This window comes from Amphiprion ocellaris, chromosome 14, assembly GCF_022539595.1.
Source record: "Amphiprion ocellaris isolate individual 3 ecotype Okinawa chromosome 14, ASM2253959v1, whole genome shotgun sequence".
Lineage (NCBI taxonomy): Eukaryota > Metazoa > Chordata > Actinopteri > Pomacentridae > Amphiprion > Amphiprion ocellaris.
The window spans coordinates 27,302,751-27,328,384 of NC_072779.1; the positions used below are offsets into that span (position 1 = coordinate 27,302,751).

Below are 25,634 nucleotides of genomic sequence, written 5' to 3' on the forward strand. Positions count from 1 at the left end.
TTCAGTAAATTTAGTGACACATAAGAGTGAGGTTATTGATTATTTTTACGATAAAAATTCCTTAAAAGTCTGATTATTTTTATATCAAACCAAGAGTTGTAGTATGACCAGCAGGAGCCAATTGATGGCTTCAGTAAATTTGGTGACACATAAGAGTGAAGTTATTGAATTTTTTTAACTATAAAAATTCCTTAAAATTATGATTTTTTAAAATATATATGTCAAACCAAGTGTTGTAGTATGATCAACAGGAGCCAGTTGCTCGCTGCAGTAACTTTACTGACGCTACAGTACATAAGACTGAAGTTACAGAATTTTTTAACTATAAAAATTCCAGAAAATTATGATGTATCAAACCAAGAGTTGTAATATGACCAGCAGGAGTCAATGGGTGGCTGCAGTAAATTTGGTGACACTACAGTGTATAAGAGTTAAATTATTGAATATTTGTGTCTTTCTTCGCTGCAGCGGTTTCCAATTTGCAGGCGGTCCCTGTGCACTCAGCCGGCTGCGCACAGACACCAATGTTATTTCTGCAGCTTGAAAGACAGCTAGTTTTGAGAAAACTGGGCTTGTAGCACATTGTTTACCTTACAATGACAGGAAAGAGACATTGTTTATGTTTTGAGAACGTGTACCTAATGAGTTATTGCTGCTGGAAATCCGAATATGTGAATATCTTTCCAACTTTACCGAATTCGTCCTCCCGTCCTCCCCTCTTAATCCCCCCCCCCTCCTCCTCCTCCTCCCCCCTCCCTCCCAGTCCTTCTCTCCTCCCTTCCTGCATTCGCGCGCAGCTCTCTGTACTTCACCTGTGCTTCGGACATTTTGCGGACTTTCCACACTCCTCTTAAACAAGAAAGACGCATCGACCGTATCAGTCCAGCTGAGAACGACTACAGCTCCTCGTCTCTTGGATCTCAGTGGAGGTGTTTGCTCTCAAACCCAGACGGATACTTCTCCGGGATGGATTCGGCTGCTTTCTCGTTGTTGGCTCTCGTGGCTGCCGGGACGCTTCTTCAAGGTAAAGCTCGTTAGCAGTCTGCCAGGAATGTCTGTCTGGAGGCTACTCATGCTGCTCCCACACAAGGAGTCAGTACACTGGAGACACGTTATGTTTCAACTGTTAACAAATACATGCAGCCGTTTGTTAAGAACAAAAGGAAAGTGCTTTGTGAAGTGGTGCTTAGAAAGGTGCGTTGCTAAACCAAAAGTAATAAAGGGCTCGTACTAACTCCACTGTGACAGCATGTGGTTACAGCTCTGAACTGATGTCACCTATATGGAATACAGGTAGGTAAACTGTGCTACAGCTGCAATGATTAGTCGATTAAATTATCACATCTATTTATTAAGAATCGTTTTGAGCATTTTTCAAAGAAAACGTTTCACATTCTCTGATTGCAGCAGCTTCAGCTTCTTTGTAACCTTATAGTAAATATCTTTAGGTCATAGACCAAAATGTATGAATGTGATATTGGGCTTTGGAAAACCAAGTTGGGAATTGGTGCTCTGGATCATTGATTCCACACGAGGAGGCCAAGTCAGTTAGGGGGGTTAACATTTCATGATGAAATCCATATCTATCCTCCACATAACAGATGCCAGCAGAGCAGATAGCAGCTCACAAGTCAGTCTCCAGCTGGATCTGTACCATTCCTCACATCAAAGAAGCCATGATTTCCAAGGGACTTTCAGATGTAATCGTTTGAAGTCAATTGAAGCTTTTCAGGGTGACACATGTAAACACACCTGCTAGTAGCACAGATGCAGGGGGATGCAGTGTAGGCTGTTTGGGAAAAAAGTAAGTGTAATGTTTTGAAAAGTCATCATTAATAACAAGTAATGGCATTATACAAGAATTTTTTCACAATTTGTCTGTGATGCGGATAAATTAGAAGCATGCTCACATATTTCAGAAGGGTAGTTGCTAGGGAGAATTTCAGTTCTCGGTTGAGCTTTTCATTTCTGCAGGGATTTTAAACCCTAGTTTATTAATTTTAGAGATATACTAGAATGTTACTCATAGTGTCCTCTATACTAAGGAAGGCTGACCAAAAAAATATTTTTTGACACATTTAGGGGACCATTATTAAGCATCAGTCATTGGCCTATTACTATTATTATTAACAGTCCCTTGCTTTTTTAATGCTGTTTTTGGTCTGAACAGCCACTGTGTGGCAGTTACTGCTACATAATAAGAAACTGAAAACATGTCCCCTCCCCAAGATAGCCTTTTGTCTACCAACAGAGGCACGGTAGAACTTTTCTTGTAAGATTTCACTTTCCTTTCCTAAAGAACCACACCTACCACACTGACATGTAGCCATATAAACAAATATTCCAATGGTTTGATGTCTCCCCATTTTATCACTACAACATCATTTAAATTTCCCATTTTTATACAAGTTGCAGTACTTTTCTCAAAGAAGCCAGCACCCATTCAATGATCTGGTCCTTTGGTGCTGAACTTTGATGCTTTTTTTTTTTTTTTTTTTTTTTTAGCATGGATTATAATTCACTGCAGTCAGATTGTAAGTATACTTTACACTTGTTGACAAGGGCCAAAGTACCAACAATTTGATACTTTGGTTTCAAGTACCAGATTAATGAAAACAAACAGCAAACTAAAATAAACTGTTCTCTTATTAAAAAGGTGATAAACCCTGCTGGCGGTCAGAGAAGATAATGGGTGTGGTATGCAGTTGCACTTCCAGTTTGCTTCAGGCTGGGGGGAGAGGATGGTTTGAAATGCTATATCCATCTGCCCTGACATGTAACATGTCATGTCTTTTTCTAGAGGGAAAACACCTTGGTGGGGGTTAGTGGTTGTAATGGGGGTGGGTGATAAAGGCTGCTTTCAGTAATCTTCCTCCAGCAACCCCAGTAGCTGAGTTCTGAAAGGTTGTTGTCTATGAAGTCCCACCTATTTTTTTTCTGTCAGATGGCTTTAGTTTGATCTGTTATTCAGAAAGCCCCCAGCCAGACCTTCCCACTGTTGAAATGAATCACAGAAACATTTGCTATTGTCATGTGAAAGGAGTTAATGGTTGTCAAGGTTCTTTTATGGGTTATGGAAATTCCATGAGCTGCTGTGGGATCATTTCAAAACTGTGAATGATATAGAGGTTAGGGTGAATGCAGGTGTGTTTTATTTACATTTTGAAAAGATAACATTAGGGAGAAACAAAGTTTTCTCTTCCAGCAGCGATGTCAGCTTCAAATCAAACATTTACTTTAAATAATAAATTAAAACTTTACACCAAGAAGAAACCTATCACCAAAGATTACTGAAATTATACCAACATAGGTAATGTTGGTGAGACACTGCTCTATGGCTGCTTTTTGTGTTCAATATTTTATAATTGGCAAGTGTTTTGATAAAATGTTGTATATTGCACCTTTCCTGAATTTATGCACCTATACATTAAATGTTTCATATTAACAGCATGTGTTAGCAGAAAACCTCATAACAATGCTTCTTCATTAATAAGAATATGTGCAAATAGAGTTAATAGTAGTTTTGATGTTGTAGCGTCACACTCTCCTCTCTGTTTACTGTGTAATTGATTAGTTGAGATCAATAACTGTTTGTCTATTTTCTTCATTTTTTTTGCTGGTCTGACACATGTATTGCACACTAAGGCCCACATCATTAAGCATGACTTTTTATTGTTCTTATTGCTCCTGAACCTCAGCTAAAGATTTATGAAAATTACAAAACCAATTATCATAAAAACATCAAGTATCAACCTCAGTAGTCAGTCGGGTTGACCATCGGTCGATCCCTAGTGTCTAATGCTGATGCATCACATCAAGCTAGCTTGTACTGCTGCTGTCTTCAGTTCCTGCTTGTTGTTGGGGCATTTTCCCTTCAGCTCTGTTTTCAGCAAGTGAAATGCAGCTCACATGGATTCAGGTCAGGTGATTGACTTGGCCATTGCAACTCTCTTAACTCTTTGGTTGCTTTTGCATTATGTTTTGGGTCATTGCCCCTCTGCACCGTGAAGTGCCGTCCAATGAGTTCTGAAGCATTTGGGTAAAAATGAGCAGATAATATTGTCTGAAACACCTCAGAATTCATCCTGCTGCTTTTGTCAGCAGTCACATCATAAATAGATATAAGAGAACCAGTTACTTTTGCAGCCATACACGCCTACGCTGTCATACTACCACCACCATGCTTCACTGATGAGGTGGTATGCTTTGGAGGATGAGCAGTTCCTTCTCTTCTCCATACTCTTCTCTTCCCATCATTCTGGTACAAGTTGATCTTTATCTTTGTCTCATCTGGATGTTGTTCCACAACTGCACAGGCTCTTTTAGATTTTATTTATTTATTTATTTATTTATTTATTTATTTATTTTTTTTTTGCCAAAGTCTAATCTAGCCTCTAATCTAATCTAATCTAATCTAGTTTTTGAAGCTCACCAATGGTTTACAGCTTGTGGCGAACCCTCTGTATTCACTCTGGTGAAGTCTTCTCTTAATTGTTGACTTTTACCTCCTGGAGAATGTTCTTGATCTGGACAACTGTTGTCAAGGAGTTTTTCTAGACCAGGGAAAGGATTCTTCTGTCATTCAGCAGGGTCTTTTGGCATTGCTGAGCTCATCAATGCATTCTTTCTTTTTAAGAATGTACCAAACAGTTGATTTGGCCTCACCTAATGTTTTTGCTATCTCTCTGATTGTGATGTTTTGATTGTTCGGTTGAATGACAGCTTGCTTCACTGATAGTGAGAGCTCTTTGGACTTCATATTGAGAGTTGACCTCACCAGATTCCAAATACAAATACCACACTTGAAATTAGCTCCAGACGTTTTTCTGCTAGTTGTGAATGAAATAATGAGGGAATAACACACACCTGGCCATGGAACAGCTGAGCAGCCAATTCAATTACTTTTGGTCCCTTTAAAAGGTGGAGGACACATCTAAAATGTGTTGTAATTCCTCCACCGTTCACCTGATTTGGATGTAAATATCCTCAAATTAAAGCTGGAAGTCTGCACTTAAAGCACATCTTGATTGTTTCATTTCAGAGCCATTGTGGTTGTGTACAGAGACACAAGGGTGAAAACTGTGCCAGTGTCCAAATATTAATTAATAGAAATATTGGGGCTTTCCCCCTGTACCGCAACTCTAAGAACAAAAGCACATTAAGAAGCAGTGTTCCTGAAAGTGAAACTAAATGAGATCATGGGCAAATCTGCAAAAATACCCATAACTAAACAGACATTGTCACACACTGTTCTTGTGAGGCAGTACTCACTGACAGCACCTTTGGTCCTGTTGTGAGTGTCAGGTTGTTTCCACCTAATAGTGATGTCATGGTCATTTGACAAGGAAGCGTCACTACACAAAACTAACCCTGTGGGGAAACCTGATGGAATGAGGAAGTAGTGAATGAAAGCAGTTAAAGAAGTCCTGTTATCATGTTTTTGACAGGCAAAACAAGAGTCAAGCAGTGTGTTCTCAATTGAATGATGGCAAATTCTTTGTCATGTGTAGCACTAATGCTTTTATCCCCAGCAGAATTGTGAGATTGATGGAAGAACTGTTCCTGAGGACAGGATTTTACTGATTTTTTTCCTCTGCCACTGCATTGGGTTCTGGAAAACTTGTCAGATAAGGGACTTCATTAGGCACTGATAGAGACTGACAGGAAAACTTGAATGTTGGGGAGTTAGCTTTAGAGAATAGGACACAAAGGCAGTTCAGTTTCCCTCAATAGGTAAAAAAAAGAGAAAAAATACTAGAGTCAAAAGCTGACTGTGCTGGTGGGTGAAGATGGGGTTGGTAGTAGAGCAAATCTCCATTAAAACCTTTTACACTAAAACCGTGGGACAGTGTGAAACAGTAAATTGCTACATGATTAGCACAGCTGAGGATTTCTTTTGCCACTCACCCTGTTTGCAGCTATTAGTGGTGTAATTTTAACTGTAACACGTGTAATGTTCTTTTAGGCATAGCAAAATTAACTCAGGGAAATCTACGTACTTTTCTAATCCCCCTGGAACCTCGCTAAACATTAATAGTTATTTTAATTATTATTTTTTATCACTAAGGTTCTTACTTTTTTTCTTTATATTTGGATAGTTGCCAGAGCTGGGTGTGTTTGTCTCTGTGTGTGATTAGGGTCCTGAATGAAACCGTAGTCATGTGGCACAGAGTGGGCTGCTGAGCAACTCTGTAAGATAAGTTTTGAATGAAAGATAGCATCAATGTATTTGCAATGTGGTATTCACTTTGTAGTTGCTGAATACATTAGTCAAATAGTAAAGAGAAAGGGCTGAACAGAAAGTGAAAGCGCTAATCTGTTTGATGGGCAACCCTGGGTGACAGACATACTGATGGATTAGATGAACTTTGGCTTATATGCTACAAATGAGCATTGAACCTTGAACTCAGACGCTTAGGACTTAAATGCCCCATGACTTAATGAGCTGTTATATAAGTTTATAAGGCTTGGTGTCTGTCTTAAATCCAGACTGAGCTCTAGGAAAACCATTCAGCTGCTTTGTCTGCCTTGGTGATTTTAAATGCCTTTGAATACAGCTAGCCATTGAGCCAGTATTCCCTACATCATAGATCAAATTACCTTGAGTTATGAATATAATGGAGATGCTGACAGAATCGTGCTGCATTCAGGGTTTGTGTCTGTGACTTTATTTAGAAATGCAGGACTCTGGATTAGCATTGACCCTTTAAACATCCAGTTGCTTCATTGTATTAGCATCTTGAAAGCATTTATGAGAACAAAATGCCATGGCCTTCTGTCGCAGGCAAGACAAGCTATTTGTCAGATCCATTTAAGACTGATGAATGATAGCCCATAAAAAGTTAATGAAACTGAACAGCTTAAGACATTCTGTATAACGGAGTAGTTTGAAAACACTTCCTATCAGACAGAAAAACTTGTAAAAGCATTATTGTACATTTTTTGCTATAATTCGCAAAACAGACTGCTAGCTTGTCTTTGTTGTGACCTCTGTCTTGCTGCCAGGGAGTGGTAGCTGACAACATGGGCACTAGAGCAGTTAGGGAAGTGGGTCATGTTGACTATGTTAAATTGGTTAATCTTAGTGGTTCACAACGCAGGCGTTCAACTTGTGTTTTCCCACAGCTTCCTAATGCTTAAAAGCGCCTAAGTTGTAGATCAACATGTTTGCGCTAAACTTTTTCCGACTGAATTGTCTGCCACTTACTATCTGCAATATCTTAAACTTTTGGATTCTTTGGAAGCTTCAAAATAAGGGTGCTGTTGATAGGGGCTGGACCCTGACTTACAAAACTAAGGCTGAGTTTAATGCAATTGTTGTAGTTTACTGTTCTGCTGCATGGTAGAATGAAGCCAAATATGACCAGACCCTAATGTACTTTTCTGAGGCGAGGGGTATTAAGGTCTAACTTTCATTTTGACACTGGATGGGAACCACTGCCTGTTTTGCCTCCTCTGGCCTTATTGAAGAAATATCAGGACAATCTCCTGTGGACCAGTCAGGAGGTAACACCCACCACCACCTAACTGTCTGTCAGGATATTTGAAGCCGTCAGGCATTTCATTCTGGCCTACCTGTTCTTTCTGACAACAAACTTAACACAGTGTGTGTAGTAGCAGCAGCTTGTGAGTTGGTGTCTTTGACATTTCTGTTTCATAGTATATACTATTTCCCTCAACTGCTAAAAGCTGCTTTGAGGTTCTTCTAAGTGTGTTTACTACTGATAAGAAATCATGGTAGGATTTCAGTTTGAAATTAATACTTTTGGGAGGATTTCTATCTCTGTCCGCCTAGCAGAGCAAGACAAAGATCAGTTGAGCCCCTGTCAAATATGGGACATGACACATTGCTGACTTTAACAATCTATTAAAGTGACAGAATTGTAGTCATTCAGACATAGGTCAGTTTTCCGTTGATGTTCATCACGACTGCGTTTAGATACAGCACTTCCAGTGCCGGAGAGCACCGTGGGAAACACACAGTATTTGTCATTCATGCAAGACTAGTTAATACACCAAAGGATGTATAAAACAATACTGCAATATCAGACTAAAACTTTACCAATAGCAGCTGATCAAAGTCTCCAGATAGCTAACAGCCCAGTTTATCTCTGATTTTTTTAACAGTAAAACTGAATGCTCAGGACTCCACCTGAGGACAACTGTGATGTGACAAAATATTTCACAGCTACTGCTAGATCCTGATTGATCCTTTCTCCTTGTCCGGACAATTTAAAGTTAAACCTAATAACTCTTGCTGTGTGTGTAATTGTACACGGCTCTCCCTCTCTTTGGAGACACTTGTGGATCGTACCACAGTCTGATGCTGCAGGTTTGCAATAAACTATGAAAAAATTGTCTTTAACAGCAGGACACTAAGCTGCATTTGTGTGTGAGACAGCTCACCTGTCTCATGACTGATCTGCTCTCCAAGCTGTCTCAGGGATAATTTTATAATTAGAAAAATGTAATAGACATTTTTTGTAAACAGTTTTTAGTGAAGTTGTTGTTTTCTCTCTTTGGAAATGCTCATATTGATATGCCATATGATATTTGAATGTTAATTGAATACCCCTGGACTAGATATTCCACATACCTTCTTTGGTCAAGTTAAAACTTGTACAGTTCTTAAGTCACAGAAAGAAAGCTGGTTGAGTCCTTGGGGGCAAAATTCCATTTTGTCTCTAAACAGAGTTGTAAAGGAAGTAGACCCTACCTCCACAGTCTCAATTCATATACACTAAAGACTGAGAATGAGTTAAATAAAAATCCAAGAAATAAATACTAAAAGTGCTAAATATTCAAACAGGCAAAAATGAAAAGGGTATGAGGAACATGAGGATAGCAGAGTACAAAAAGCTAATTGTACAAATCAGAAGCAGACAAGAACAGCATCAGGTAGGCAAAAACAGGAGACTGAACAGGACTGTGGCGAACAGAATGAAGTGACAAAAGGCAGGGTGAAAGAGGTGGGCAATCACAGAGACAGCAACAGACAAAGAGAGGAAGCCAAACAAGAGACACACAAAGAAGACAGGGAATGTCGAAATTAACCAGGAAATTAAACAGAACAAAACCCAAGACTATGACAAACCATTCACCAATCAAATCAAGGACAGTAACTCCATTAAATACAGGTTCGTTTTTGGCAGTTTTTCTAGTTGCTTTGCCATAACTCACAGAATTTAAACTTACTTGGACTCAAAAAAATGTCTGGCAGATAGAGGGAAAAAGGGTCAATGTTCCCTTTTTTGACAGAGTTTGCAGTTAAAACAGCATATAATCCAATTTCTTTATAAGATGAGTCTTTATTTCATTAAGACAGACAGTTTGTGTGTATTTCAATCAGCGATCCAGAGTACATGACAGTCACACAGATTAGTGGGACAACAGAATTTTTCATTAAGTCAACAGTGTGTTTAGTAATATGATCAGAATGTGGTTCAGTTGCATTCAGCAGTTGGGTATTTAACTGCTGTTTTTTTGACAGTACACTTTATGTTGTAGTTTCACCACTACAAACTTACTTAAGGTTGATCTCTGTTTCAGAATAAACAGACCATCCAATTTGCTTCTTATTCTGATAGTCCCACCACACAGCTACCTACAAGCTGACTGATAGAGTGAAATCATGAAGTTCTGCACTTAAAGTACTGGTGATGTTTAGACCTTAGTCTGTCAGGTGTAGTTGTAATATTTGTACAAGATTGTTCTATGTAAAACCAATAAGTCATCATCATGTGTGCCTAAAACAAATAGTGTTTTTAGCAGCTGATATTGGACATCCCAGAATCGTCTGCCTGTCAAATCATTTCAGAAAAAGTGATTAATTTCCCCTTAATCTGCTGTTGGCAGTGGATATATTGGTGCCATCACCTTGAGGATGTATCTTTTTCAGGGAAACAGATTGCTGTCAGCACAGCTCTTGATTTCCTGACACTGTTTCATCCTCAACTCACAACTGACAAACATGAACCTGTGTTGCCACATTCCTGAGTGCAATTCTACTGGGTCACATATGTCTCACATGTCATGTGAGACATATGTGCATATCTTTGGCAGTAAAAAGCCCTATTGTTTGGCCTTTGTTCTGTTTCAGATCTGTGACTGTAAATGCTTGAATGCTTATATGCATTTTTTAATTTTATGCTTGAAGTTAAAGTCAGTAAGAGCTCAAAGCCTAAATATGTGTAAAATTAACAACCATCCAACGTTCCGTCCAGCTAACTTTTAACTGTTTGTGTTGTCACATGATATGTCTGTATTGTATTTACACTGCGAAGAGGAATCTAATCTTTCTTTGGATCTATTTGTATGATCTCTTTAAATTCAAGTCATAATTTCATCTATAGTAAGGCATATAGTGCCATTTGTTACAGTGAGAGTTTATCAGAGCCATTGGCATGACCTGCAAGATGACCATTTTGTTTTAATAATCATGTACATTCTCAGTACTCATCTGAAGTCACACATTAAAAAACAGCTTCTTTCCGAGAGCCATCACCACCCTGAACTCACATGGCTCATGCCCCACACCCAGCCAACAATATAATGTGAAATGTGCAATATACACCACTACCTCATGCACTTTGCTATTTATATTTATATTCACACTGTTATTTATATGTATATTTGTAAATAGACTGTTTTGCACTTTTTTTTAAGATTTCTGCACTGAAAAGGAGAAGCTTTCCAATTTCATTATACACTGTATAACGACAATAAAGCATATTCTATTCTATTCAGTTATGGCACCTTTGAGACCATAGAAAAAAGAAAAAGATGGTTTTTTTTTGTCTGTCCCCTGTATCTTTTGATCCAGCTCATCTGATAAAATGGATAGCGTGAGCATGATGCCACCCCAGTGTTTCTAGCTTGTCATTTTGAAGCCAGGAGATAAAGCTAATGACACTTGCTTTGTTGTCGTTTTTTGCATACAGAGCAGTCAGGGGAAGGTAGGGGAAGTGGCAATGGAAAGAGGACACGATTAGGTCTGGGTGACCTGTTTCACTTGTGGAAAAACTCCTGATCGTATGCTACCGTCTATTAATGTAAAGTTTGTTTTTACAAAATCATATGAATGAACGCAGTTGAAACCATTTTGACAGATTTCCCTGAAAAGGGAAAAATACACCATCATGTAGTTTTTTGAAATTTCCAGACTGTTACAGGTGAACCCCGTCAAACCCAGGAGTTGCATTAGAGATTTGATGTTTTATGCATAAAATTTAGAGGTTTGTGTCAAAATACATTATACACAATTGTTGTAAACAATTACTAAAACATGAAAGAAATTAACCATCATACATTTTACTAGTTCATTCAATGTTTTTCATAATTTTTGAGGTCAGGATTTTATGGGAAGTCCAGAAATTATGGTATTGTGCTGCACTGGAGCCATACTATACCTGACCCCTTCCTTAAGGAATGACGCTACACTACAGCCTACAATTTGCCAGCTATCTGTGCCTTTGTCTCACCAATACATCGGCTCTTGATGCCAGAATTAACAAAACAGCTGGGTTTCCCTAAGAATGATGAAAGCCACATGGATTTCCATCCATGTGGCTGGTGAGATTCATCACCGTCTTCCACTTCTGCAGTGACTTTTACAAGCTTCTGTTTGAGACAGCTGAGTTCTATGAATAATTCTGTTACTGGTGAATCAGGCAAAACTGACTGTCCCCCCAGTCCCTCATTGTTCTGTCCTGCCGACATTGGATGCCATCAGTGGCAGCACGTGCCTGCCAGTGACCTAAAGTTGCCTTGGTATTTCACATGTAAGAGAGGCTTCCCCTGTCCCATGACGGGGCACACTTTCAACACCTTCTGGGTTTCAGTGCTTATCATACAATATTTATTTGTATTATTTAAATAACCATATTTAAATAATACAAATAAATAAAAAGCATTGAATGAAAAGGTGTGTCCAAACTTTTGACTGGTAGTGTACAATTTTTCTTGTAATCATCCAAATTTGATTGGATCACAAATATCACATTTTTCTGTGGTATATTAAACTCAGAAAAGCATATTTACATCACAGCTGCATATGGAAGGGGCAACAGTCACAATTCAGAGAGCAAAAGATTGGAGGAACTGGAGAGAAATGATCGCCTACGCTGAATGGCATGGCACTTGATTGATTGCATGGACTTGTCACCTTCACTAGCCTGCAAATTGTATTCCATATGGATTTGACTGTCTTCATGGTATTTGATAGATAAGATAATAATTATTTTGATGTCTACACAGCTTCCATATAAGGCTAAGATACGCTAGTCTCCATGGCTGGAATTGTTTCTAGATTACCATCCACAGACCTCGTCATGATAAAGCGTCCATTCACAGTTGTTTAGTGTCTCCTTCTCAGCCAACACTGGAGTGCCTGAGAAATTAGCTGCTGATGGAGGTTTTTTTAAGCTCACAACAGCATCACTTGACATCCCATGTCTATTATTTACTCTGATAAACAAGTTGAATCTCTGTGTATTTCTGTTATTGGAAGTCTGCTCTGCAAGCACACAAACAAGTATAATTGCACAGGGCATCTGCTGAAGGTCAAATTTATTCCCTCGCTCCTAACTGATCTCCTGAGCTTAGAAAACAAATGCTCATTGTTTTTTTGTTTTTTTTTTTGGTCAAATTAGGTGATTAGGAAGTAATGAAAGGCAATTAGACTCATTTTTTTTTTAACAAGGGCATATTATCTTTGTATACTCCAATTCAGATGCTTGTGCCTTGACAGCCTGCTGGAGCAGAAGAGGCCATTTTCCCATATTGAGTCAATTACTCTCAATTCCCAAGGGTGCTTTCCTTTCTGTCTGTGTTCTGCTACTGTGCAATACATACTGGGGCACTGAGAGGCCAAGTTGAGGCTGATCAGTAAGTTTAAGAGAAGAGCAGTTGTGTCACTGTGATAGTAGATCAGAAATAATGCATGGTCCCCTGAGAGGCAGAGAGAAAAGTATTAGCTCAGGTTCTTAATGCAACATTAAAGTAGGTGCAACTTTTTGTTCCTTTTAGATAAATTGCAAATTTTGAAAATGTAAAACCTTGCCACTGACAATGCACTAGTCATGTGATTTAGGAGTGACAACTTTTACCTTTGGTTTGTCTTTAAAAATCATCATTGGTCAAATGCTCAGATGCTAAAACCACTTGATACTTGTTCTGTGGCTAGGTAGAGATTGTTTGACCCTGTGCAGTATTATAAATGTTTTTTACTTCTTAAAAAGATAAATCATTGTCTTCATCCTATCATCTTGTACTCAAAACAGTCAATTGGTTTTTAGTCACATCCACCATGTCTTCTGGCCTTACTTAAACACACAAGTGTCTCTTAGTCAGTCTCTTTTATTCTCTGTCATAGCTGAATTATAAATAGCTAACTTCCTTAGACGTCACAGTGATTTGCTTTTACCTCAGCAGATACATGTGTGGAATAAGGAGAGATGAGCATGAAAGGACAGTAGGTGCAATTTTTCAGAAAAGCAGAAAAACACAGCCTTACCATGCATTTTGTTCTTTGAGTCATGAATATCAGTATCCCCAGTTCCAGGTGGCATGGTAATGACAAAAGCAGCTGTCAGGAAGAAGTTTCCAAGCAGCCCCATACTCCCCCTCCTGACTCCCTGATAGGCACTTCAGGGCAGTGGAAAAAGTTTGTCTGACCTCCATGACCCATCCTATTCATTTGGACTCATGTCTAGAGAGGGACACACAAAAAGAAAAGTAGTTTTTTCTCCCAGCCAGTGTATGTTTACTAGACAGACACGCAGTGTTAAAGAGCAAAAATGTCCGAAGGAATTGCAAGTTTTTAAGAGTAAAGCGAAGCGTTCCTCACAAGTCACTGCACAAATTTTATAAAAAATAACTCAACCTATTGTGAAGTAAAAAAAAAAAAAAGAAATCCTGAAGACAATGATGAAAGTATTATTTTGGTTAATAGTCACTAGAGACAAGGTAGACAATCAATATGGCATTGATCGTTTACCTCCCTGCAAACTCCACCTTTTAATAAGTCTACCTGAGGAATAGGATTTTTGAGAACTGATTTAACAAAAAAAATCTAGTAATTTCTTTACTTACAATTATGAAGAACATTTGTTTTTTAAACATCCTCTACTTTGACAAAGAAACCTGTGTTTTTCCACTGTGGAAGACTTTTTTGGTGTTTGTGGGAATGAAGGGAATCTCATCTCCTAAAACACCCAAGACATTTGTGGCCTCCAGTCCTGGTGCTGTCCCATTGCTTACAATCCTTGTATGTTAGGCTTTGATTTTTAGTAGAGGAGTGTTGCTTTTTTGATCCTCTGTTTTAATGATATGTCAAGGCCACGACCTTCCTGACATTCTTGTTCTTATCCATGGCAGTCCTCTGGTGAGGAGGTTTATGTGCCGTTTCAAATTTTTCAAGCTCCAGTAATATAACAATTTGATCTTAAAATAATAGTGCATATATATTGACAGAGTTGGCATTTTAGCAGTGCCTCTTCAAATGTCTAAAATGTCTAATATATTGTGTATTAGTGCAAAAAGTACATTTACACTTTCGAAGACTTGATTTAGATTCTGAGACCACCCTGCATCCCCTTTTGAAACGTATATGAACGTGTGCCCTGATATGAGACCTGCTTTTTGGCGATTCTTGGTTGACTCTTGGCCATCATGACCAATTGTCTGTCAGCAGCAGGTGATAGTTTGTATTTTGTTCGTGATCGTGGTAGTAAAATGACTATGCCATGCACTTAATACTGACTGTTGCACAGTTGATTTTGGGATCTGAAGCATCTTTAAAATGACTCCAAGAGACTTGTTCAATATTGGCTTCTCTCGTGTGTACTCAGCTGCTTAGACTTGAGGTCATGTCACTAAGAAAATTTGATTAGCTCAGCTTTCTACATCACCACAACTCATATTTCAAGTTTCCATATGTACATTTTTAACCCAGCACATTTTGTCATATTTCCAGAAGACCTATAATAAATCTATGAAAGAACTACAATGCATGATTGTTTGTGAGCGTCTGAGAGCGAAGAGTTCTGCTAGGATAATATGGTACTATCAGGTCTTTAAGATATGATGGAGATTGGTTGTTAAGAGTTTTATATGTCAGAAGAAGGATTTTGAATTCTAGATTTAACAGGAAGCCAATGAAGAGAAACCAGTATAGGAGAAATATGATCTCTCTTGCTAACTTCCGTCAGTACTCTGGCTGCAGCATTTTGGATCAGCTGTAGATGTTTCAGAGAGCTATTGGGACAATCTGATAATAAGGAATTACAGTAGTCAAGCCTAGAAGTAACAAATGCATGGACTAGTTTTTCTGTATCACTCTGTGAGACAGGATGGTCCTGATTTTCACAATATTTCTCAGGTGGAAAAAGGAAGTCCTACAGATTTGTTTTATGTGTGAGTTAAAGGACATGTCCTGGTCAAAGATAACACCGAGGTTCCTCACAGTAGTACTGGAGGCCAATGTAATGCCATCCAGAGTAACTATATGCTTTGAAAGCAATTCTCCAAGATGTTTGGGGCCAAATACAATGACTTCAGTCTTGTCTGAATTTAGTAGTAAGAAATTATAGGTCATCCAGGTCTTTATGTCCTTAAGACAATCTTGCAGTCTAGCTAGCTGATTAGTTTCATTTGGCTTCATAGATAAATACAAGTGAGTGTCGTCAGCATAACAATGGAAATTAATACAGTGCTTACTAATAATATTGCCTAAAGGAAGCATATATAATGTGAACAGTATTGGTCCTAAGACAGAACCCTGAGGAACTCCATGATTAACCCTAGTATGCTCAGAAGGGTCATTGTTGACATGCACAAACTGGAACCTGTCTGATAAGTAGGATTTAAACCAGTCCAGTGCTGTCCCTTTAATGCCAATACAATGTTCTAGTCGCTGTAATAAAAGTTTGTGGTCGATTGTATCGAATGCTGCACTAAGGTCCAATAAAATAAGTATAGAGACCAGTCCATTATCTGACGCTATGAGAAGGTCATTTGTAACTTTCACCAGAGCTGTTTCTGTGCTATGATGCACTCTGAAGCCTGACTGAAACTCTTCAAACAAGCTATTCCTTTGTAAATGTTCACATAATTGATTTGCAACTGTTCTTTCCAGAATTTTGGAGAGAAATGGGAGGTTGGAAATTGGTCTATAGTTGGCTAAAACATCTGGATCTAGAGTGGGCTTTTTAAGTAAACGTTTGATTACAGCAACCTTAAAAGCCTGTGGTACATAGCCTGTTACTAGAGAGAGATTAATCAGATCTAACATTGAGGAATTAATTAAAGGTAAAGCCTCCTTGAACAGTCTAGTTGGGATAGGATCTAAAAGACATGTCGATGGTTTGGATGTAGAAACTATTGAAATTAGTTCAGAGAGATGTATGGGAGTGAAAACTTGTAAGTATCCATCTGGTCTTACAGTCAATTCTAAAGCATCTGTGCTCGATGATACATCTGTGACATTTGTAGGAAGGGCCAGATTAATTTTTTCTCTAATCGTAATAATTTTATTTGTAAAGAAGCTCATGAAGTCGTTACTGCTCAAAGCTAAAGGAATACAAGGTTCAACAGAGCTCTGACTCTTTGTCAGCCTGGCTACAGTGCTGAAGAGAAACCTGGGGTTGTTCTTGTTTTCCTCTATTAAAGATGAATAATATGTTGTCCTGGCATTACGAAGAGCATTTTTATAAATTACTAGACTATGGAAGTGATGCAATACGCTCACCGTAAGGTGAGACGTCAGCAGGAAGAGTTCAACTATGTGCAACTCTATGGCAGACAGGGACAGCTATGGCAGACAGGGACCAAAGAATAGGAACTGGCAGGAATCCGGGGGGAGAGCTGAGTCCAAGAGGGGCTGAAGCAGACTGGAGGACCGCCGGGATCAGTGGGAGAACAGAGTCCATTTGAGAATCAGAGTCTATGGTTCAGCATGGAGTGAATGACTGAACCGGCTTTTATACTATGAGTTGGAATTACGAAGAGGTGAGATGAGTGAGCTAATTACTGCAGCTGATTCACATTGCTGCAATCAGACTGCAGGGCTGGTGGAGGATTCAGGAAGCAGAGAGAAACACACAGGAGAGAGACAGAGACAGGAGAGAGGGAAACAGGTAGACAGATGCAGAGATAGACAGATGCAGTAAGAGGGACCCAGAGGGACAGAGAGACACACAGGAGAGAGACAGGATGAGTGAGACATGATCCCTGCCATAACAGGGATCATGACAATTCAGGTGTAAACTTCTGTTCACAACCGTATATGTGTGTCAGTGCATGTAAAATGCTAGGCGATTGTGAGCTGTCTATCAATTTGCTCTCAACTGTAAAATTCTCAAGCATCAAGGCTAAAGATTAGGGTTGGATCAAAGTACTTATTCTGGCTTTCAAACTAGGTCTTGAATGGACAGAAGAGACTGAAGAGGACAGTGGACTGAAGCTTTAGGGAGGGCAGTGGGGTAATGATAAGGCTGTTCTGTAACACCAGCAGCATTGGGAACATTTTTTATAGTAGCTGCAGGTGGTGGACAGAAATGAAACCGCTGAATGAACCGTCAAGCTAAAACACCCAATGTCTGCTATGTTTGCTGCTCTAATCCACACTACTCCAGCATTTTAGGACCCTAAAACGGAAATTTTAGAAACACTTTAGACCCTATTTTAGATTCTGTTTTAGTCTGGAAGGACACAAACTGAGACTTTAGAAACACAGGCACACATGCTCGCTTTCTGATGGGGCTTTAATCATTGTATGTGTTGTTCATTGATTTGTCATGCTCCTATTACATCACCATTTTCCAGAACTAAACAAAGACATTTGCCTTGACTACCAGTGACTAACTCAACATCTATAACAAATTACAGTAGTGGCTGACCTGTTGTACACTTAAGGAAATCTGTGGTCCTTCTGTATTTTGTTTGTTTTATTTCTACAGCTAAGCAACCAATCCAGCTTGAAGTTTACACAAACACTTGCATGTGTTCGGCTGTCGTGTAATTAATGCTGTAATAGTGCTGAAGCACTTTTAATGCACAGTTTCGGGATAAAAATGTATTATTCATTGGTGTGGATGTAGCATCAGACTGCAGATAAATAATATATGCGTTTGCAAAAGAAGTGTGTGTGTGCGTGTGTGTGTGTGTGTGTGTGTGTGTGTGTGTGTGTGTGTGTGTGTGTGTGTGTGTGTGTGTGTGTGTGTGTGTGTGTGTGTGCGCGCGCGCGTGTGTATACATCTGTACAGCTCTGGGGTAATTTTTTTGTTGCTGCTATTGTAGAAGGTACAGTTCTGCATATCTTTGTCAGTACCTTTGTAAATTCAGGGTTATGTAAATATTTGTTTGCCTTGTGTAGTAAAATAACTGTGGGAACACATGATACCATGTCACCATTCCATTTAATTGATTGATTGCGTGACAGTATTCACTTTGTTTTTCTGGTTTCTAGCTAACTGTTAAGTTGCTTTCATTGTGTTCAGTGATAAATGATAATGTGTTGAGTCCCAAAGTGATTATCCACAATTCTGTGTGCCTGATGCTGATTTGTACATGCCTGTCCAATCAACAGCACTGAACATACAATCGTATTCTTTTGCAGCCAGTAACTACTAGTTTGCAAAAGCCTCTGCGGCATTGTTTATAGTAAAAAATACGTTAAAGAGTGGACTTGTATTTAAATGTTTTCTTTTGACTCGTCTTCAAAATTACCAGACCACTGATATGAGGCCTAGATCTGTTCTCCCACCAACTGGCCTACTCAGTTGGTGGGAGAACAACAGCATCCACTGTGGGATGCTGCTGTTGACCTTCCTCCAGCCCACTGCTTCCAGCTGCCCATTTCCACCAATCTACTCTGCATTGCCCTTACTGTACTTGATTTGCTCATCTGTGTATTTTTGAATTTACCACCAGCTATATACGTTGTATATTTAATGCCATAGCCGTACACCATAGCAGTAAACTATAATCCGTTTCCTTGTTAGTTGTACTTTGCATGTATCATGTCCTATCATGCATGTATCAAATTATGGTCCTTGCCCCGTGCTTCTATGTTGTGGGTTTTCTTGGTGAGACAGTAATTAGTTTTCTGACTCGTTCTTAACCAGGCCTGTGTTAAGTTGTGACTATCCCCAGTTGACATGGGCATGTTTCCTGAACAATCACCAGGTGTGAAACATCTGACAGAAAGACAGTGATCTATATGGATGAAGCGGAATGCTTGTCGAGCTGATCGGTAGCATAATGAGTAAAACGGTGGTCTATGATGACTCCACCCATGATGAGGTGGTACTCAATGTAATGGAAAAACAACTAAACTGAGACGAGCCAAGTCCAGTACAGTAGTGGCGAGCCATACCGCGCCGAGTAGGTGCTTGTCGAAACGCAGCTTTAGATTCATGGATCATGCTTCAGAGCACCGCAATGCAGACATCACAGATTTATGTACAGTTGAACCTATTGTCTTCTTCATGCACCACAACTTGTATCTACAAGTTGTGGCACAAAATGTGCACAAAATGAAAAAAATATGTTTTTAAGTTACACAGACTGAGAGAGCCAACACATGGACCTTCTTGAAGCATCTTGCCAACAATGAATTCAAAGAGAAAAAGGTTAGCAAATGTGAAAAACAACATAGTAACCTAATGTCCTCTAATATAAGTTAACATAAGTTAAAAAGGGGTGTGCTTTCACTGTAAGCAGTGAAAACAACTGAAACAGAACACAGTTCAGCAGAAAAACAACACAGTGAAGAAAACTTGCATTTTTTTTTTTACTTCTGCACAGGGAACTGTCACATGATTAATCAATTAAGGGAATAAACAGTATACCAACACAAATTCAAATTGCTGTCTACAACATCAGTACCATCACTGAGAACAGGCTAAAACTGGTTGTGAAGTCCAAGGCCTGTCAGGGTGAAGTCTGACACAGACACTGTTTGCAAAATTTCCAATATATTTTTGGACCACTTGTGTGCAAGCTGCCAGCATCATGTCTTAAACTTACAAACTGATATGCTGAACTTTGATTATTCATTTGTCGGATGGTAACGAGCTAGGACATCTGGATGGAGCTCAAAGTAGAGTTGCTTTCGAAAGGAGCTAGCTGTGGTAGTTGAGGCATTTGATTAGGTCGCCTCCAGGGAGACTCCGGGTAGACCTAGAGCTCTTTGAAGGGTTTACATGTCTCACTGGCCTGGGAACACTTCCAGATCCTCCAAGATGAACTGGAAAGTGTTGCTGGTGAGAGGGATGTATGGAATGCCCTGCTTCATCTGCTGCCACCGTGACCTGACCCTGGATAAGTGGAAGATAATCAATGGAAGAATAGATTCAGTAATTTCAACATCCAACAGCTGTTCAGCAAAATGTGTCCACATCATGGTGTCAAGTACAACATTCACTGTCCTCTAGCTCTGATGTTGATGTCTACCAACTTCTGAGAGTGTTATGAGGCTATTAAGATGCATAAGGCTCCAATATAGTCACGAGGTTAGTCGTTAACCACGTCTCCCATTTTGGTGCAGGGAGTATACAGTGTCTTCTCTGAAGAACTGAAAACTTCTGATGACAGTTGAATGGTTGACTGAAATAAAATAGGTTATATACCGGTACGTCAATATACTGAACATTTAATATACTGCACTTCTTAACTTCAAAAATTCTGTCTGCTGTGGACAGTGATTTATGTCATGTATAGTTTAAAGTTTCAGGTTATTGCTGCACAGTCTACCACCGCTAACTGTGCTGTGTGGGTGGGTGCATTGTCCTGAAACAGCGGACCAGGTCAAAGATTTCCTCACTTTTTTTCTTTGATCACTTGAAACATTTTAGTTTTTGTAGACAGTGATATAAGGCTATAAGTAATGCCACAAAATAGGAGTTACAGTCCTTATTTCCAGGTGAGGACTTTTTGAAGTACCATTGTAAGCCTTACATTTACCAGAAGAAAACATGCAATTCTATGCAGTTCATAATTGGGTTAATTAAATCATTTCTATTGTTGCACATTCTATACTATGCGTTGCTTTAATTTGCGACACAGCTTTATGCATGAATTCCTTGAACAATTGGCAATAAAAAAATCTCTACTGCTTTGTTATATTTTAAATTCACACATTTTATGCGTTTTGTGTTCTTTTTAAACACTGAAGCAACTTTGGCTTGTTTGTGAACAAACATAACTGCGGTTCACAGCTGACATTATTACTTTGCCAAGGAATGCAGCGGAGTTAAGTGTCGATCAGCGTACCTTTGTCTCTGAATCTGTTTGTCTGTCCGTGTGCAACATTACTTAAAAATAGACAAACGAAATTGGATGAAATTTTCAGGGAAGGTCAGAAATGACACAAGGACCACCTCATTAGATTTCGGCAGTGATATATCTGGCATATAGTGTGGATCCACAGATTTGTTAAGGGTTTGCAAGATATAGCGGCCAGCACGGCATCACTGTAACTATGACAAGAAGTGAACACTGTTTCAGTTACCTGCATCATTTCACTCAGTCCACTACATATTTCGGTCATGCAGTTTGGTATCTATACATGACATATGCATGCATAACACACGTGTGTGCTCACCGAAAAGTAATTTTTAAATTTATTTTATTTTGTGGGCATATCTATTTTAATTGGGCAGATTCTGTGTTGCCGTGATTTCTGAATACACAAATTGAGGAATGAACAGCCTTGGCAGAGAGTGTTCATTATTCCAAAAGAAAGGGAAGATAAAATCTAGTTTTGTATATGCTCACTTTCTGATAGACTCCAGAATGGATAGTTAGAGTTAATGTGATCTAATCACATTAATCAATTAATCACACTGGATCAATCTATGTCTATCATGGCAATGAAAAATGTGATTTATCATTACTGACTGGGACCAACAGGTATTTTCTTTTTTACTGTCATTGCTTTTCTTCCCTTAACCCGTCATACCCAGTTTGCTAAACAGATTAATTCTTAAGAAAAGAAGAGAGCATAAAGTGATCTGTTATGTTTTGCTCTAGTGTTTAAAAACATATTACAACCTCAACACATTTAGCAGCACTGTTTTAGCTTTTAGGGCAAGTTATTTGAAAATTTGAGCATGTTTATGAGAAGAACGAAAGGAAAAGAAACCCCCCAAAAGGTGAGATGTACCACACAAAGCTACAAATTTCTCTGTAAAAACCTGATTTTTAGATGAATCAGAAAGACATGTCATATTTTTATACATTCCTGAAATGACAGATACTAGAACCCGGACACTATTATATTTTATTTGCTACAGAGGCATTAATTTACATCTTGAACAGATGAGATGGTAATTTCTCTCTACGAAACACAGCAATAACAAACCATCAGATGCCGAAATCCTACCAGAGAAATGATAAGTTCTGTTTTAAGAAAAAAATTTGAACTGAGCCATGTTGGTTTTAAAAAAGCTGACTTTTCAAATTGAGACAGATCACTGAAATGTTCATTTTATTTATGGTTTGATCACTGTCTACTCTGACTTTGTATGAACTTGGAATAGAAATGCTATTGGATTGACTGTAGACAAAGCTCTGATAAGATCAGATACCAATCTCTACCTCCTTATTATATGTGATGTGATTTTTAACTATTTTTCAATTGTTTTTATAAAATGTTGTTTTACAATGTCTTATTTTTATTGCACAGCCTTAAAGGAATGATCACTTTGCATTTCACTGCACATACTGTATGAGAATTTGACAAATAAAAAGTCATAAATTGGATCAGCTCAGAGTTGAGGATGTATTAAAAAATGAGCATGGATTGCCTCCAGCCATTGTAGCCTCTTCAGGTAGCAGCTGCAATTGTGTGTTTTCTGACCTCATCACACTGGAATGACCAGAATCTGAACCACTTTTCGTTCTGCCTGTTTAGCTAAAAGCTCAAAGAAAAAGAGAGTGTGAGGACCTTAGTTTCCCTCCACTGTGTTTTGACCCCCATTCATCTTTTTACTATGCCTTTGTCCCTTATTCCACTTTGTACGTGAATGGACTATGTGCCATAGCAATTACTCCTCAGTTTTGTGCTGATGATGCAGAGCACAGGGATCACTAAGTTTGATCCTCTGAGCCTGATCTCACGCATGTTTTACATCAACCCCTTTTTAAGCCATGCTTAAAATGCAGACAACATTTGAAAGCATATTGTGGTGTAGCATTATTCACTTAGCTGTCCATTTTTGGACATTTATTCATCGAAAGACCTGGCTTGTCTATTCACATTCTGTTTGTGGGTGCCTGAAAACTTTGCGATCATAGGGATATGAACAATACATTTAGTTTTATTCTCTCTTCTTCCTGCCTGCACCAATAGCTTCGGTTCAAGTGATCTAAAACAGGAGGTTGTTCCTCATTAGATATGTGTGAATCTCATCAGCATTCTTATTCTCATTTTTCTTGCTGGATCTTAGGATCTCAGGTGTTTTAATACCATTAGTTCTAACACAGCTTTACAGCAATGTTTGGGTTTGAACTTGCACAAACAGCAGTATAGAACATGTGACCAGCTTTGAACACTCAGGATCCAAACAAGCAGTACTCGGGACAAAAACTCACACTGTTGATGCACATGCATTACTGAATAAAGCAGTCAAGACTGTTTTCTTCACTGGCTCTTGTCATTCTACCTTGCATTTGTATTAATAGTAACAGTCCCCTTTTGTATTGCAGTGTGGGGTACAGAAAATGTGACTGCCTTGTATGGAGGGACCATTGTTGTACCATGCAACGGTGGAGCTCCAGCTCCTGATGATCTGATGTTCATTAAGTGGAAATATGTAAGTAGATCCTGACGGTTATTATTGTCAGTGAGAGGTTTAACGTTAAACGTGAATTCCTTCGGTGTAGATGGATACACATTGTCACATTCATTTTTACAATCATTCTTCCTGGAAAAATTTGGAAAACTTTTTCATTTTCAAATGACAGATTTTGCGTGTGTGTTTTTTTGTACTGTTTAGGTTTTTTATTATTTTAAGAGGAATGAAAATACTGAAATTTACTGTAATAACTAACCACTGAGTAAGATGGAAGAGTCACATTTTTCCATGAATTACATTTGTGTCATTTTCATCATCAAAAGGCTAGAGACACTATGTTTCCTGGTTGTCCTCTGCCCATTTACCTGATTTGGGACTCCAGATTGAACTGATTTGATTCAGTGGTCGAAGGTCAAGGTCACTGTGACCTGAAAAAAAAACATGCTTTTGGGAATTATGGCAATACGCAGATGAAGGCATACAAAGTTGAAAGCACAGAGAAGAAATAGCATAAAAGCACAGTGGAAAATTCTGTTACATATAGCATGGTCACCGACTGAGACAAGAAGCAAATATGCACAACAGTGTGTTTACATTAACATATTTGTTACTTGAGCTGCAATATGCCTAGGTTTGTCTTTCTTCTAAGTATATTAAAAATTATCTCAAGGTCTGTTGTTTATTCTGTTTTGACATACTATCTTTTGTCTCCAATGCAAAAGATAGTATTTACAATTAGTGATGTGCTGATGTTGATACAAATATCCTTGTCTCTTCTAGAACTAAAATAGGTGTTCACAGGACTAAAGGGATTCTCTGTCTAAAGTCAGGCATCCTAATCGAGTCGACCACTATTTTGCAATGCCTTTCAGTGCTTTATTTTTTATATTATTATATAAAAATAAAGTAAGTAAAGAAGACAGGGTACACCGACACTGTAACATTTTTCAATCTAGCCTTCACATCCAATGCACACTGCAGGATATAAGACCTTTGTTTTATAGTAGAAGTTTATTCAGAGATATCCACTGACAGATACAGCATATACGATCTGATTTATAATTAGAGAAAATGCACTTTCAGCCAGTCAATACCTGAATGATTCAGGATAAGCACTGCAGGCCATAAGAAAGATCAGTTGCCTTTGCAAAAACGCGGGTTGTATCAAATGTAAATCTGGACCCAGGTAGCCTTTATACAAGATACTCACTTGATTGATTGAGAAGCTGTCAAATTAAAAAGGGATTGGATGGGCCAGATATATCATAGTTCATATTTAAGTAAAAAAAATGGAGTGGCTGTTTTGGTGCACAAGAAATTGAATTTTCTCATTATTAAGGAACAAAAAGATGAGGAAGGAAGAATGATATATTTGGAGGCAAAATTTAATGGAATAAAAGTTTTGTGTAACATATATACTCCAAACATGGAACATATGAGTTTCTATCATAAAATAAATAAAGTAGTTGGAGGGACAGATGATGGACATACAATTATTGCCGGAGATTATAATCAGGTTTTAGATGGGGCTCGAGATGAAACCACTTTCTCGAACAATATACCTAAAGATAGAAGGGCAATTAAATTATTGATGAAGGATAATGGATTGATTGATATATAGATACTTGTAAATCCCCGAGAGAGAGAATGTACATTCTATTCTCACAATCACAAATCACATTCCAGGATTGATTATTTTCTGGTTAATCCCTGCTGCAGTGCAACTAAGTTTAGTAATGAAGTCACATTAGGTAAAGAAAAATTGATGGAGGATGAACATATCTCTGTTTCAAGATCCTCAATTTAAGAATTTGATAAAAGAGGAGCTTGACCAAT

At 38.5% G+C, this 25,634-nt stretch overlaps 1 protein-coding gene across 2 annotated transcripts in view; it reads left to right on the plus strand.

Moving 5' to 3' along the window:
- Nucleotides 1-771: 771 nt before the first annotated feature.
- The window catches only part of alcama (activated leukocyte cell adhesion molecule a), a 64,676-nt gene continuing 39,813 nt past the window's right edge, over nucleotides 772-25,634 (plus strand). For both annotated transcript variants that reach the window (XM_023269345.3, XM_023269346.3), the window contains exons 1-2: nucleotides 772-1,024; nucleotides 23,710-23,816. In XM_023269345.3, the coding sequence (XP_023125113.1) occupies nucleotides 967-1,024; nucleotides 23,710-23,816 (165 nt within the window). In that variant the 5' untranslated portion in view covers nucleotides 772-966. The remainder of the gene's footprint in view (nucleotides 1,025-23,709; nucleotides 23,817-25,634) is intronic.